General features: G+C 36.9%; 1 protein-coding gene across 1 annotated transcript in view; it reads right to left on the reverse strand.

Annotated features, from left to right (window-relative positions):
* The window catches only part of LOC110381860 (fatty acyl-CoA reductase wat), a 37,283-nt gene extending 19,715 nt beyond the window's left edge, over positions 1-17,568 (reverse strand). Inside the window, exons 1-2 of the mRNA XM_021342273.3 lie at positions 17,391-17,568; positions 2,641-2,836 (exon numbers count right to left, since the gene is read on the reverse strand). Of these exons, the coding sequence (XP_021197948.3) occupies positions 2,641-2,834 (194 nt within the window). The 5' untranslated portion in view covers positions 2,835-2,836; positions 17,391-17,568. The remainder of the gene's footprint in view (positions 1-2,640; positions 2,837-17,390) is intronic.
* Between the last annotated feature and the right edge of the window lie 331 nt (positions 17,569-17,899).

Consider the following 17,899-nt stretch of genomic DNA (forward strand, 5'->3'; position numbering starts at 1 on the left):
TATCTTTAAATCAGGAGTTCTTACTTCTACATTATAATAGGAAGCTTAATATCAGCAAGATGCAAAGTAAAGATAATAATTTTCGTTATTGAGGCAATTTATCAACTTTTTTGCCTTGAGTGTAACGAAGGGCTGCTTTCAAAAAGCAAACTATTTCCTTGTGGAATTAAAAATAACATTAAAAATAAGTAAGAATTGTTTATCCCGCAACTCACTAAAAAACACGGATATTGTTTTCTTCTGGTCTACTCGCTCTAGTAAACAGTAGGTACCAAATTTCGTGCGAAAATTTCTAAAATGTCCGCGAAACTGCAACCTTTTTGACCTGACCTGACTCATGCCGTAGCGTACACATTTTTTGCTCGCAAACAGAATCTGGCCAAAAGGCTAACTTATTTTTCAAAAAAGATCTACCTATTCTCTAGACGGCTAACCAAAAGGCTGGCTATTACCTCGGACAAAGGATCAGCATGTCGATCCAACGAGGTAATGCTGCCAGCCTCTTGGGCACGCTCCCAGTCGACAGCGATGGGGATGAATTTTTTGACGCGTTTTAGTTATAGGTAGTGGTTTTTTATTTTTTGGTTGTTTTACTAATATAGTTTTTTATATGTATGTATTGTAAAAAAGACCTTAACAATGTAATACCTTATCTTTTGCTCATTCAGCAATCGTATTTTCCATCAATAAGGATACTAGTAAATTGACATAGGAAGTAATTTAGGAAGTAGGTAGCTTATTGCAAATTCGTGTTCTAAGGCAACAAGGTTGTATTCCGTAGTTGTAATTGAGCTTTGTTGTCAAACATACTACTTGCTGATGATATTTTTGTGAAATCTAACATGCATCAGGACCAAGGCCTGTCGGGGCTGCGGGATTGTTCGCGGCTTTTGGCCGTGAATCTAGTAAGTATATCAATATATCTGCCCCGGTTTTCCCAAAAAACTTGTATCTGGTGACACCATAGGCACTCCATGACTTTAAAAGGAGATACGTTAAAAATAGAATGTATATAAGTAAATGAATAATAACCAGTAATATAAACAAGTAACTTAAAGTTCATTAAGTAAAAGACTAGGTACAGTTTATGGCATTAGTATTTATTAAATCTATATTCAACGAGGTTTTCAAATGCAAATTACAGGTTATTGCAAATTGCAATAGGCTTTATATTTAGTTCATACTAGTGTGACAAAGCTACATATTATGTAGAAAATATATTTAATGTACTTCTTATCGAGTAAGCTGCAGGTTTAATCACCTAACAAGCCCTAGTATCAGAGTTTTCTCAAATTCGCCTGACGGCCTCTGACGTGGAATTATAACAACGATTGTAGGTACGGGTGTGAGACCGAAATACGATTTTAGACAAAAAAATATTTATAACCGATATTAAAAAGAGGTTCGAGGGTCGTGGTGGCCTAGTGGGTAAACGACCAACCTCAAGTATGAGGGCGCGGGTTCGATCCCAGGTCAGGCAAGTACCAATGCAACTTTTCTAAGTTTGTATGTACTTTCTAAGTATATCTTAGACACCATTGACTGTGTTTCGGATGGCACGTTAAACTGTAGGTCCCGGCTGTCAGTGAACATCCTTGGCAGTCGTTACGGGTAGTCAGAAGCCAGTAAGTCTGACACCAGTCTTACCAAGGGGTATCGGGTTGCCCGGGTAACTGGGTTGAGGAGGTCAGGCAGGGCAGTCGCTTCTTGTAAAGCACTGGTACTCAGCTGAATCCGGTTAGACTGGAAGCCGACCCCAACATGATTGGGAAAAGGCTCGGAAGATGAGATGGTTATCAATACGATTTTTTTCACTATTATATTTTCAGATATAGACCAAGAGTTAACAAAATGCAAAGGCATAGAAAAAAATGCACACAAGTACCTAGCAGACTGCGTTAAAACAATCGCAAAGGTACCCGTTATGATTCACATATTGTCTCATGATACTCGTAAATGATTTTCCTTAAAGAACAAGTATAGTACCTACGAGTCTATGATATCTATGATACAACTTCAGTCACATACATAGGTACATTCTAGACTCTAGACTAGATCTTAATACAGTTTTACCAGTGTCCCAAAGAAACTACCTCGTAATAATAATTATAAAAATGTTAACGATACTTGAAAAATCCTCCCTATTATTCCAAAAAAGGAATCTAATCTAGCTAAAGTAATGTCTCTCTCTTTACTGTCGGGCTTAAACGCCAAAATATAGGTAAGTACAAGGGTAAGCTATTATCATCTCCCGAGCCTTCCGCTTCCTGAGCCATCCGCCAGTCTAATCGGATGCAGCTGATTACCAGTGTTTTACAACGAGCGACTGCCTATCCGACTTCCTCAACCCAGTACCAGTACCCAGTACCCAGTATCCGGGCAACCCAGTACCCCTTGGTTGGACTGGTGACAGACTTACTGGTTTTTGACTACCGGTAACGACTGCCAAGGATGTTCAATGACAGCCGGGACCTACAGTTTAACGTGCCCTCCAAAACACGGTCATTGGTGTCCAATATATACGTAGAAAGTACATACAAACTTAGAAAAGTTACACAGGTGAACTTTTAAGTTATAACTAAATTATGATTCCCATTACTAAGAACATAAAAACATAACATTAAATAGAACTAAACATACCTCAACAATTTCTCCAACACCAGCTTCCCAAGGAAGCCAGTTCCTCCAGTGAGCAGCACCGAGGAGCCAGCAAACATCTTCTGTATTTGAGACTCTCCCAGCGCCTCCCGTTCATCAACCATGTCCATGAACGTGATATCCCCTCCCTGCTTCGCTTCGAAGAGCTGGTTCTGAGTTATCATGTCTACCAACATGGCTGCAAAGAAGATAAAGGGAATTTAGGAAAACGTATATATGATTTTTTCTAATCTACTGTAAGGCCGTATGCAGAAAGAAAGCTGGAAGACGCTGGAAATTTATAAGCGCTTATCGGCGCTTGTCAGCGCTGGTAACCCGCGCAGGAAAATATATGGACACGCGCCGATAAGCGCTTATAATGTTCCAGCTTCATCCAGCTTTCTTTCTGTATAGGTACGGCCTAAGGTCGATTTTCACGCTTTGCACAGCCGGTCCTTGAATGGTTGACCATCTTATAGTTATCGGCATAAATCTTGAGCTCTGACCTACATCTGTGCAGAAGTGATTTGTTAGCAAAGAACCAATCCCGAGTGACGGCTATGACGCGATGCACTGCGGGCCAATCACCGCTTTAGCCCGCCCCCGCGCCTCACTTCATATCACAAAAGGGACCCAATAAATTACTTCTGCGGAGGTGAAGGTCAGAGCTCAAGATTCGTGCCGATAACTATATCATCTACGTAAAGTTCGCGGGTGTCATTTGAACATCAGTAGAGTTTATGATTTTGAGGAGCTCGTGGCTAGGTGACAGCCACACGTTGATTCGTGTCTTAAAGAAAGGTTAATATGAGGTATTTTAGTAAAATATATGAATAACGACTGCCGATTGAAATGTTATGAGTTGTAATGAGCCGGCATCCACCAAATTGATATCATCATCCTCCGAGCCTTTTTCCCAACCATGTTGGGGTCGGCATCCACCGAATTGACGCGCCCTCCGAAACACGGAGGAACTCGTCATGATCAGATGTTCACAAAACCACGGAACTACATCATTATGTTCTATAAAAACAAATATCTTTGCAATCGATAAACTAAAGACGACTATAAAATTTATTTATAACAATATATTTTAATACTTCGATACTATTCTTAAAAAAAAACCAGTTTTATGATCCACTTTAATATAATTCAACAATATTTAATAGATACACGTGTCTCTTATAAATATATCACCATCAACAGTTATTTTACATATTTATTTATAAAGGAAAAACTCGTTTGATTGAGATATTGAGGAAAACTATAAAAAAAATGGTTGTCAAGCCTCCATTAAGAATAATTAGCGATCAAAGATCATTTATATGCTTTAATTATTATATTCCGGAATCTATAATGGCGTCCACGGCCGATTTCAGCCACGGCGGCTGTTCTCATATAAGGAGATCAGCCAGCTGCGCAGGACATATTATAGTGCACGAGCATTTGCGCAGACACAGGTGCACTCCCTATTCCTTCACTCTCATAACCCGATGGGACGGTAATCCGACACGACCGGAGAGAGATCAGGCGCAGGACCGACATTAACGTGCTCTCCAATGCACGGGTGAATCAATCACCGACTTCCAGATTACGGGCTGCTTTGTGCAAGTTTTTAAAACCATACTATCTGGAATTTATACTAATATTATAACGCTTAAGAATTTGTTTGTTTGCTTTAACGTGCTAATCTTAGGAAGTACTGGTCGGATTTGAAATGCTCCTTCAGTGTTACATAGCCCATTTATTGAGGAAGGCTATATGCAACTTTTTATTTCCATATATATTTTAGTTTCCACGGGACACGGGTTTTACCTCTGAAACTAGTCTGGTATAAAGACAGATCCCTGTGTTTTGAGATGGGTAATCATCAGATGACCTCTCCCGCTGTGCGTATAGAGTGAGGGAGTGTCAGACTCTTACTGACTAAAAGCATACAAACTACTACTCCTTTTTGGGAAGTCGGCTAAAACAATGTTCCTTTTGGAGCCCTCTAAAAAGCCTTTTGTGGGTACCTACGTATGAGTACATTGACCTTCAAAACTTGTCATTCACATAATTTTTTTTGTGACTATTATTAACATCTTAACGAGCAAAAAAACTAATAAATTGGTCCCTGACCTAGGCCAAAACTAGACTCAAAAAGTTGATTTCTAAAAACCAGTTCAATGTCAGTATGTTAGAGCAAGTTTAAATATATATGTAAATGAGTTATATAATATATCATATAGCGGTATTTAACGTAGTATTTTTTTCCAAAAATAGCTGTGGAGTATTATAGTTTATGGTAATATTTATAACTGTTTTTATTAGTATCTTTGTAACTAATTAATTCTAAAACTACCGGTGTGATTTAAGAAGTTTTTTCATTGTCATAATGTTATATAATCCTGGATAAGTTTCTAAGTATATCTTAGACACCAATGACTGTGTTTCAGATGGCACGTTAAACTGTAGGTCCCGGCTGTCACTAAACATCCTTGGCAGTCGTTACGGGTAGTCAGAAGCCAGTAAGTCTGTCACCAGTCTAACCCTGGGGTACTGGGTTGCCCGGGTAACTGGGTTGAGGAGGTCAGATAGGCAGTAGCTTCTTGTAAAGCACTGGTACTCAGCTGAATCCGGTTAGACTGGAAGCCGACTCCAACCTAGACACCTGGATCTATTTTAGAGTGTTATTGTTTTCTGTAGTTTAGCCCGCGGCCCGTGGGAACTACTTTGCGCAGCCGGTTAAAAAGCAGCCTATAGCCATCTTCCGTAATTGGGCTATCCAACAGTGAAATATTTTTTTCCATAGCGACTTCAATCAAACTCTACAGCTTTTTAACACGCTTATATTAGCTTCACTTGTAACTATGTATGTAAGAAAATCTTGGAATCTTAATTTGACCCACTTCCCGGTCTTCGATTTGGATGAAATTTTGCACACGCTCTGAGTTCTGATGACAATACATGACTAGCGTGTTTTTTCGTTTTTTAAATAATATTAGCAAGTAGCATATACATACATGTTTTATGTTTTTTTTTTAAATTGTAATTTTAGTGATAAAATAGCTATAGAAAACGGTTGTTATTTAAAAATAAACCGGCAAAGTGCGAGTCGGAATAAAGTAAGTAGGTAGTTGATAGCACAGTTGGCCGACACACAAGTTACAAAACAGTTACTTAATACATAATATACCGTGGCTAGAATACTTAAATATATAGTGGTAAACGTCATTCAGACGTACTGAGAAATCCAGCCGTATGTAGGTATGTGGCTGAGCCAAACGAAAATATTTCAAGATATTTGTACCTAAGTACTGTTATTGAATAGAAATCGACATCATTATTTGGATAGTTATGATGGTTATTGTTATTATCATGCCTTAGATATAAATAAAAGGGTTCGTCTAACTATTGCACGTGTATCATAGAAACACGTGCAATAGTTAAAGAATTATATAATTAAAGGTCCTAGATCCATCCAAGTTGTTATATATTGTCTAGTATCATCTTAGCAGCCTTTTTTCTGACAGCGATTTCACACTAGTGGATTTTCTGCTCGGATTTTAGGTCGTTTGTGACAGTTTCAAAATCCGCTAGTGTGTGCTGGCAACTCTCCTTCAAGAACAACTAACATGGCCGAATATTGTTTTACAGACATTATTATTATTGTAGTAAGTACCTAAGCGTTAACTAGTTACTCAAAAAACTTAAAATACTTTATCAGTCTGTTCGACGTTCACGTCAAAACTACAGAACGGATTTTAGCAAAATTATTTTTGCCATTGCACTGAACCAATTTAGGGATTTGTTCAATTTACTAGATTTGTTTAGGGAAAAGAGAAAATCGTGTTGTTATTTTAGCATCCTCCGTGATTTGGTCAAATCCCTTAGGGAATTGATCAAATCCCCGTTTTTATCATATCCCTGCGACATATATAGTGTCTTCGTCGAGGCGAGGGTAAAACAGCAGGAAATAGTTAGTATACAATAATAATTGCAATTTTAAGCAACTGCACCGCCATTGCACATTAGCAGACATTCCAAACCACTCTAATATTGGTTCTAGTGACAGAAATAACTAAATACAGTTATTTCGTTTCTTGTACCTAATTACCATATTTCTAGAACATTGAACCTATCTTGCACAATTCCTACTAATATTGCAAATGCTAAGTACCTAAAGTATTTATGTCAGTCTTGTTAATGTTTTTTGGTCAAATATTTCGCGTAGGTATTCAAAAAGAATTAATTTAGTAGCTAAAATTGCAAGAATAATCTTCTAGAAAAGTTGAAAGACGATGAAAAATTCGGTATTTTTTGATATCGATGAGAGCAGACCGACATAGACTAGTAAGCGCAGCGTAGGACGTCCACCAACAAGATGGACAGACGATGTTATAAAGGTCGCCGTCGACGCTGGATGCAGGTCGCCTCCAACAGGTATCTGTGGAGATCTAAGGGGGAGGCCTATGTTCAGCAGTGGACGTCCGCCGGCTGAGGTGATGATGATGATGATGATGATGAGACAGACAACGTTAATAGATTGATCTGTAATACTTATGCAATGATTTTAGCTTAGTAAGTTAAATGCGATATTTTAAGAAAAAGACTAGGCTGAGACTCTTCTCGTATAAAACGAAATATTCTTCAAAATATCAAAGAAAATTATATATGTATTTTGTACATATTTCGGACTTTCAACCTTGCACTTGACCGATTAGAACAATCGCTAATCGTTTCGAATATAATCGCCGTAAAACTATATTATCGAGAATTCTATTCGATCACGTCACAAATACGAACCGATTAACTAATTATTCGCATAATAATCGAGTCCATTAACTATTTTACATAAAAGTCAACGTGGTTTCTCTATAAATAAAAGTAGATAGAAGTATGTTCTTAAATTATTTTGTTTGTTTGGGTGAATCGGATGTCACGTATTTCCCAAAAGTTTTTAGTTCCATTCCCAGGTAGAACAATAGTCATTTGACTGGGTTTTCCTGTGAGTTTCCTAGTAAGAGATTATTAATTTTCCAGTAGATATCTATGTTATAAGGTTGCAGTTTATGGCATATAGTTAAAAAAATAGTTAATAAATAAATGGAAAATCCAAAATATTTTGAAAAATGAGCACAAAAGATATACTTTCAATTGTTTAAGTTTACAAGGTGGTTTGTGTTTGTACCATAAAGGCTCCGAAACTACAGAACCGATTTGAAAAATTCTTTCACTGTTGGAAAGCTACACTCTTCCCGAGTAACATAGGCTATATTTTATCCCGGTAGGGGTAGTAGTTTTAACAGGACGCGGGTGAAACCGAGGTAAGAAGCTAGTACATTATAATTACTGAGTGCCCGTGTTGACAATCAATATAAGGTAAAATGTAAAACTACGAGTATGTATTGATTTTATAATGTTTGCGCAGTAAACTATGTAATACACGTGACCCTGAGGTCAGCAGTTTATGAGACGTACTCACACAGACAAATAAAATATGCGATCGCATGATTTTACTTCAAGTTCAATTATCAGATGTTATATCGGGTGTGTCGTTCATAATCACATTAAATGAAATGCGTTAATATACTGGTTAATATATGTCGATTAACACAAAGAAAAAAGAAAAATACGTAAAAATAAAATAATGCATTTTTCAAACAAAGTAAATAGAATAAAAATGTGCGAAAATTAGAACACCATATAGAAGTCAGTCATTACAAACAGCTGAAATTCTCCCTTGAAAACTGACAGCTGTCAACTGATCAAAACATTGGATACTCCTAACTTTATCTCTGCTTTACACATGATGTTGTAAATTATAAAAACGAAAAATGACTCCTGTGGTTAAACCACTGAATGGATTAGGTTATTTTTTTTACAATTCGCCATAGAATATCATAAAGTATATGCGATAGGATTTAATGTGATTGGGAACGACACACTCTGTATAAATAAGTATCGTTTTAAAATTAGATTTATTACATGCAAATCTATCAATATAAATTTCTTATAATTTCATTATGAAATTGCTGAACAAATCATCATGAAATTTTTCATGGAGATATCCTAAAACTGCATGTCTCTAATACATATTTTGTATATCAACGGTTCTTCAAACCTTACAGACAGACATGTGTTGCTGGGGAATTTGTTGCGCCACTTCTTCTTCCCAGCAAAAACACATAGGAAGTGGTGAAGGGCGGGCGTTTTGGGGGATGTCTTTTGTAAGCTTGGCCTTCAAAAAGTGCTGATTTTCAGCCTACTTTGAATGAAAAATATTGAGAAGTATTTTTTTATGATTGTAGAGGTAGTAGATTTATATTTAAATCTGATCAAAATATAATTTTATCGTTGTTAACTCATAAAATACTATTTATAACTTAAACTAACTGGTTAAGTATGCAAATAGTAACCAATAATATATTGGTTGGTTTAACCTAAAAAAATCTTACGGATACCAGATTATTAAATTAATTCAGGTTTTTCATGAATTTATAATCATGATATATGCAGATATTTTTTTAGAAGTCTGGATCAAAAGTGTTTAATTAGAAGTCAGCACGAAGGTTTCGGTACAAATATGTTTTAAATGTCCAAAAATCACTTCGATTACATATCTTCCAAAAATCTATGTTACTCTAGGTTTCAGTATTTTTAACAGGGTCAAGAGAAATATGTAATTTTTTACTTTGCCAAATACTGAATTCTGGAATTCAAACCTAAATCTTATTCTCAAATAGCGAAACCAAAAGTTGTAGGTAGCTTAGCTATATAAGTTCCTGATACACTATCAGAGATTTTATCGATTACACGTCATAACCAAGCACTCTTAAAAAAAGATTAATATTCAAAAAGCAACTACTGTACTTGTCTAAAATTTAATTAACTTGGACAAATATTGAACTGAACAACAAATATTAGTTCACTCGACAAATCTTACGTCAACTTAAACAATAATACTTATTTCAATATTAACTTAGACATACTTAAACTGCCTTAGCAAAGGCTAAATAATGTTATAAAATTTAAATTATTTTACATCCGCAAAACATCATCGTCATCCTCCGAGCCTTTTCACAACTATGTTGGGGTCGGCTTCCAGTCTAACCGGATTCAGCTGAGTACCAGTGCTTTACAAGAAGCGATTGCCTATCTGACCTCCTCAACCCAGTTACCCGGGCAACCCAATACCCCTTAGTTAGACTGGTGTCAGACTTACTGGCTTCTGACTACCCGTAACGACTGTCAAGGATGTTCATTGACAGCCGGGACCTACAGTGTAACGTGCCATCCGAAACACAGTCATTGGTATCAAATCATTACTTACTTAACTTTATTTTTGTTTCAGAATTTTCTAATTAAATGTTTTAATGACGGGTCTCCTAACCTTACGCTGAAATAATTTTGAAAATCCGACCAATAGTCGTTGAAATGATGATAATAATGATAGACACTTACCTAAATGTAACTGAACTAGTTACACCAAAAACGTTTTTTTCCTTTCCTTATTTACATACTAAACACTGTTCTCAAATCATGATTGTCTGTTGACATATCTAACTATAGTGTCAAAATCACCAGTTGCTAATAGAATTATCATATACGTACTAAAATGTAGCTCGTTCATCTAACGAGTAACTACGCAAATCTTTATCCTAAAGCATAAAAATATCTGTTTCTAGAACATTCTTTTATACGGTTAACTTCATCATCTGTATAGCCTTTTCCCGACTATGTTGTGGTTTCTGGAACATTCTTTAATTTTCGGTTAAATTCATCATGTGAATAGCCTTTTTTCAACTATGTTGGGGTCGGCTTCCAGTCTAATCGGATGCAGCTGAGTACCAGTGTGCCACATAGAGCGACTGCTTATCTGAGTTAGCAGTTTTCTGGGGAACTTCATGTGGTTTTATAGTCTTTGATCATAACCCTTGGTAAGACTGGTTGTCAGACTGTCTGGCTTCTGACTACCCGTAACGACTGCCAAAGTTGTTTAAATGACAGCCCAAAAATGTTTAAGTACCATTTTTGTTTGTTCGTACCTACTGACCGATTAGATAGAAACTACTGAACCGATTTTTAAATTTATTTCACTGTTGGAAAGCTACATTCTTCCCGAGTAATATTGACTATAATTTATTTTAAATACCGGGTACGGGAAGAGGTTCTGACGGGACGTAGTTGAAACCGCGGTAAGCCGCTAGCAGTTACAAAATTTTTCTACGCTTATTACAGTATATTATATACCGATTATAATACATTAGTACATTGCTAAACAATACAAGATTCAGCTTCCTTTAAAGTCAGCCAGTCATTAGGGGCTTCTAAACAATGATCAAATTATAATTGATCACTACTTTAGATCTAGGCGTTTATGTGATTCGACGTGCAGAACATACAGACACGTTTATTATCTGTCTACTTATACATTTTCTGGTTTCAACTTTTTGTATGTGCTTTTTTATTATAATGCGAAATTAAGTCGATCTGTCAGTTAAACACCAAAAAGACTGAACCACCAAAAAATAAGTTTAGTACAGAGATAGTCTAGAACCCTCGACTGGGTTGAGGAGGTCAGATAGGCAGTCGCTTCTTGTAAAGCACTGGTACTCAGCTGAATCCGTTTAGACTGGAAGCCGACCCCAACATAGTTGGGAAAAGGCTCGGGGGATGATGAGTCTAGAACCCTCGACTATACGACTGCCTCGTTTAGTTTTAGTGGTCGCAAGCGACTGCTATGACTGAAGTTTTGGGTTCGATTCCCGGGCCGGGCCGAAATCGCTTTCTGGGATTTATAAACTTTCACAAAGCAGCCCGTAGTCTGGAAGTTGGTAATTTAAAGACCCGTGCATCGGAGAGCACGTTAATGTCGGCCCTGCGTCGGGCTACGAGAGTGAAGGAATAGTGAGTGCACTTGTGTCTGCGCAAATGCTTGTGCACTACAACATGTCATGTACCTACTGCGCAGCTGGCTGATGTCCTATTAAGAACAGCCGCCGTGGCCGACAATGGACTAAAACGCCATTATGAGTAAACAATCAAGTTCTAACTTAATTTACTTAACCTTCTTGTTGCACATGTCAAGTTAAGAGTACACGGAAAACCTTTAGTCGGCCGATAGTTTGGGCTCATAAAACAGTATGAAGATGAATGCTAGTACGCACATTACAAAGATCAGGTATTTAGCCGGTATCAGACCGACTGAAACTTTAGTTGGAATAAAAATTTTCTTATAAATTGGCTTGTCTCAAACAAATCTTTACACTCTTTGACGGCGAAAAAAATAAACAAGAATGTGAAACGTATTTCTGAAAACCCTGTAATATACAAAGCACGATTTTGAAAAGTTTTCTAGATACAAAAAATTGAAAAGTAACCTCTTAAAATGATCTAAAATGTAAAGTAATCTCTTAAAATAATCTTCCAATAAAAATATCTGTATATTACTTATAAGCGTACATTGCAATTTACCTATAACGTTAACGTATACAGAACTTATTTGATTTTTTTGACTACCTACTCAACTTAATAATTGATATTATGGTTGGTTTGTAAAACATTACGAAAGTCCTGTCATCAGGCTTCTCTCCTATATTGTTTGGCTGCTGTCAGCGTCTTAAAAAAATGATAACCAACCATCAGGGCAACAGTCGCCCGACTGTTTAGTCTGCCGTCTGCAGCAATAGTGGGTTAAACAACTTAAGAGTCTAACTTGATTTACTTAACCTCACTTAGTTCTTGTTACACATGTCGAGAGCCAAGGATCCACGAGTATGTAATATAAGGTCAGCTCCGTCCAAGGTCAATTTTAGAGTATTTAACAAACAAACTGATGACAACCAGTTAAAAGAACAAATATTTGTTGTTTTAAAGATGATTTGCGTTTTATTTCAACCGACTGTGTTAAAGGAGAGTTCTAGGCTATTATAGTTATCGGTACGTATCTTGAGCTCTGACCTTCACCTGCGCAAAAAAAAAGTAATTTATTGGGTCCCTTTTGTGGTATGAAGTAAGGCGCGGGGGCGGGCTAAAGCGGTGATTGGCCCGCAGTGCATCGCGTCATAGCCGTCATTCGGGATTGGTTCTTTGCTAATATAATAATATTTTTAATAAATCACTTCTGCGCAGATGTAGGTCAGAGCTCAAGATTCGTGCCGGTAACTATAGGAGCTCAATTCTGCTACTAATATTAAACCAATTATTTTCCAATGGCATTCCATTGGTCTATATGGTAGTTTTGCTCTACAATTGTAAATCAATTGCAGACAAGATTGAAGCACAGAAAAAGATAAAAAAGTTTATTTAAAACAAAAATTGCGGAATGTTACATATGCTTTAAACGAGTTGAGTCCTGATTGAATCTCAGTTGGACATCAATCATATGTTGCTTTTTAAACTAAAAGTACTTAAATGCGATATTTTTTTACCGACGTCAAAAATCATCAAATGACCCCTCCCGCTGTGGGTTAGCAGCGGAGAGGGAGTGTCAGACTCTTACTGACTAAAAACCGTCGTGTTCCGTCGTAGGCCTTTTATGTACCAGGGCCGCGGTATCTCTTTCGAACAACCCGAACCTAAGATTTAAATCAGTTAAGTAGTTTTGTCGTGAAAACGCGACAGGCAGACAGACAAAGTTACTTTGAGTATAAGTAAGTACGTCAGGATAATGTAGGTACCTATGAGATAGAATCTTGTTTTATCTATTAGCATACGGATTGCTTAGGCTTAGATAAATCTAACTAGAAACACGTAGTTGTTTAACAACAATATCTATCTACCAATATTACAAAGTTGAAAAGTTTGTTTGTTTTGATGCGCTAATATCATGAACAGCTAATCACGAAAACGGAAAGAGAGACAACGTGCAGTTCATCTACTTTAAAATAATAAATCACAATTGATCACACATGTAAAAAAAAAAAAGTTGCATAACGAGATGTCAACCTTCGTACCACAAAAACTTTTAAACATCTGTTGAACACTTGTCTAAAAAAAATAGATTATGACATTGAAAAAAACGTCCATTTTACAGTCACACTTTTTTTAGACAGGTGTTCAACAGATGTTTAAGTTTTTGTAGTAAGGCTGCAAATGTCTAACTTCAGTATTGCAAAGTGGCAAAATTAGGCAAATTGTAATTCGTGAGAACGGTATTTATTTAAAACATGGGTATTAAACGAAGCCGGGGCGAGTCGCTAGTTTCACCCATAAAATATGTAAATATGCTATGCTAGGGTAAAGTGCTATATAAGTATGTAAATAAATACTTCGATAATTGTGATTCTGCTATACCTAGTTGATTCAAGAATGAAAACATATTTCCACTAGCCTTCAACCGCGGTTTTACCCGACTTCCGAGGGGGTATTTCCAGTATATCATCATTATCCGAGCCTTTTCCCAACTATGTTGGGGTCGGCTTCCAGTCTAACCGGATTCAGCTGAGTACCTGTGTGCCACAAGGAGCGACTGTACGGTATTTCAGGTATATAGCCTATGTTATTTTTATATACAAATGAGCTATAGTATTACTGAAAAGTTTCATCGTATAATCTATTCAATATTTTTAATATGAAATAACAAACAACTGTTTCAGTTTTTACATATTTATAGTCATTCTTTTTTTGGAAAAATGTAATTTAATTTTAAGTTCAGATGGAAAAATTATCAAATGGCCCCTCCCTCCCGCCGTGGGTGCAGCGTGAGGGGGTGTCAGACTCTTACTGACTAAAACCCATCATGTTCCTTCTGAAGCCCTTTATGTACCAGCGCCGCGGTAACTCGCGCGAACAATCCCGCAGCCCCAGCAGGTCGAGAATTGTACTAACCATCAAAACACTTTGATAACGTTAGAAATCTATTTTTTGTAAAAACGAGGTATTGTTCATGCAATGCAGTGTGGGGTCACCTAATGACAGCTTGACCTTAGAAAGCTACTTACATACATAAATTACTTGAAAAACTACACGTTATATGCCTAATTCCTCTTCGACTAATTTTTCAGAGACTTTCTAACTTCTAAATACTCTTCAACGTTCTAAAAATTATGCAGAAGTTAGAGAGTCAAGGATGCATCTATCATCTGCCTAGGCTTTTCCCTACTATGTCGGAGTTGGTTTCCGCTCTAACCAGATGCAGCTGAGTATGCAATGTGTCATATGGAGCAAGTGCCTATCTGTCCTCCTCAACTGCCTATCTGACCTCCTCAACTGCCTATCTGACCTCCTCAACTGCCTATCTGACCTCCTCAACTTCCTATCTGATCTCCTCAACCCAGTTACCCGGGCAACCCAATACCCCTCGATAAGACTGGTTGCAACACTTCCTGGCTTCTGACTACCCGTAACGACTGCCAAAGATGTTCAAATGTTGGAACGAAGTCGTGGTGGCCTAGTGGGTAAAGAATCTTTACTAGGCTACCCTCATACTCGAGAGGTTGGTTCTTTAGTAAAGAACCAACCTCCATGGGTCCATGGGTGGTGGGTTCGATTCCATGTCAGGCAAGTACCAATGCAACTTTTCTAAGTTTGTATGTACTTTCTAAATGTACCTTAGACACCAATGGCCACCTTAGACTCGAGGAAACCTGGAGTATATAGTCTGAAATCGCCAACCCGCATTGAGCAAGCGTGGTGATAAATGCTCAATCCTTCTCCGTGTGAGAGGAGGCCGCAGCCCAGCAGTGGGACGATAAAAAGGCTGTAACAGTAACAGTAAAAATGTGACTTCCGAATGACGGAGGATCTCGTCAAGACATAGGTTGTCAAACCAGAATCCAGTTATAATAAGAAGTAGGTATTTATTAGAATATTGCATTCTTAATAAGATTATCGTTTACGTAAATCCACGCGGTATTGATCTTCTAAGAATTTGATTTGCATCATTAATGACATCTTTGTCAATTGAGGAATTAACATTATAACTTTATTTACCTATCTTAATTTGCTTTCTGGGAAGAACAAAGAAATATTGTGATGACGCCGGTGGCTCTGTGGTTAATAAGTAGGTATCTCAAAGTTAGGAGTGTAGGTTCGAGGCAAGGCAAGTAAAATACTTATTAGTATGTATATTTTTACATTATTTATATTTGTACTTGATAATTCATCATAATCATCATCATCTCAGTCATAGGACGTCCAATGCTGAACATAGGCCTCCCCCTTAGATCTCCACAGATACCTGTTGGAGGCGACCTGCATCCAGCGTCTTCCGGCGACCTTTATAAGGTCGTCTGTCCACCTTGTTGGTGGACGTCCTACGCTGCGCTTGCTAGTCCGTGGTCTCCACTCCAGCACTTTTCGTCTTGATAATTTGCATATTTATATTATAAATGCGTAAGTAACTCTGTCTTTTCATGAGAAAATTACAGAAACAATTTTCTAAGGATAAATAGTCCAGAGCCTAAGAAAGGACTACTTTTCTTCTTACAGGGTTCTTTTTATCCAGGTACTGGAAACAGTTTCCACGAGATGCAGATGGAAACTGACTAGGTTTTTAACTTTGTAATTAAAAAAAAGTCGTGGTGACCTAGTGGGTAAAGCACCAACCTCTCATGTATGAGTGTGTGGGTTCGCTTCCAGGTCAGGCAAGTACCAATGCAACTTTTCTAACTTTGTATGTACTTTCTAAGTGTACCTTAGACACCAATGGCTGGCTCGAGGAAACCTGGACTATATAGTCTGAAATCACCAACCCGCATTGAGCAAGCGTGGTGGTTAACGCTCAATCCTTCTCCGTGTGACAGGAGGCCGCAGCCCAGCAGTGGGACGATAAAAAGGCTGCAACAGGCCTATTTCAAATGAATACGTTCCAATTGCATTGTTTTTAACAATCATATATAATTATTTAACTTGTTGACTTTCCAAAGGTTGCCTTTTAGACAATTTGAAAAGCAAATCGTTTGAGTACTTTCCATTTTAATTGTTTATTTGAATTCTTTTGAAACAATAGATTGACTGAATCATTTGATCACTACGAATAAATGGAAATGTTTGATTTGTATGTTGGTAAAATTTTACACACATATGTATTTTTTGTAACAGTTAAATTCGTGTTTTTTTTACCGACACCAAATAAAAAGAGGTTCGTAGTTTGTCCTGAATGTATGTATCTATGTATGCATGTTTATGCGCAATTATCTCATGTGAGGCTGAACAGATTTTGATGCGGTTTTCAGCAAAGTATTCTTCGGACTTAGAAGTACCTATATTAGTACCTATATTATACCTTAGTACCTATATATAATAAAAAATTGTATCGTTAATTAATTTCAGTATGCGTCTATTGTATACTAACTTATGCCTGTGGCGTTGCTCGCTTTATAGGTACCTACGTCTGTTTAGACAGGAATTAATTATTTTTTTCTCAAAAAATATTTAAAAAAGTATTGAAAACGACATTTCCAAAATACGCATAATTATAGAAAAGCCTACTTTAGAAGTACCTACAACACTGTTAAGTAGCTACAATATATTACATGAATACCTAAGTTTTATTGGTCAATAAAATTAATAATAAATATACGTTGACAAATTCACAAATAACCGCAAAAGATAAATACAATAGCAAAATAACCATAAACTTCACTAAGCATTATTAAGTTAAGTGTTTGCAAAATAAACTAGGTACTTTGTAAGTATGCAACTTAGTTAGAATTTATTGACACTAAAATTGTCTAAGTATAATAATATTTCTAAGAAAACTACAAGACATAAAATAAGTTACAATTTGAATTAAAAAATATTTTCAAAAAAAAAATTTGACTCACCTGCTAAATTAAAAAAAAAATCACAAACAGCAAAAAAAAAACACAAAACTGCACTTTTTTACTACTAAAAAGAGTCAAAACTAAAAACCGTCAAAACTAAAAATTTGCAATTTTAGTTAACGGTCGACCATAAGTCACAGACGTGTTGTTTCATTCCCGGTCAGAAACAGACTGCTGACTGGCCATTTCGTAATTTGTACGTGAGATGCGCGCGCGCATCTGACGTCACGGCTCGGAAAGCCCGATCGGCAATTTTCGGCTGTGGTCGTTGTGTGCTATTGTGTGACCCGTTTTGTAAACAATAGAAAGGTCTGATTGTCTGACTATCTTTTAAGACGGACAAAATAAACGTCAGTTTTTCTTAAACGTTTACTTTGAAAATTGTATGTGAAAATTCATACGTGGTACCTACCAGAATAGTTAGTTTACCGCTAATATACAAGTCGGTTTTCTCACATCTGTTTTATTTGAAAATTGAACGTGAAAATTCATAGAAAACAGTTCTTTTA

This window comes from Helicoverpa armigera, chromosome 29, assembly GCF_030705265.1.
Source record: "Helicoverpa armigera isolate CAAS_96S chromosome 29, ASM3070526v1, whole genome shotgun sequence".
Classification (NCBI taxonomy): domain Eukaryota; kingdom Metazoa; phylum Arthropoda; class Insecta; order Lepidoptera; family Noctuidae; genus Helicoverpa; species Helicoverpa armigera.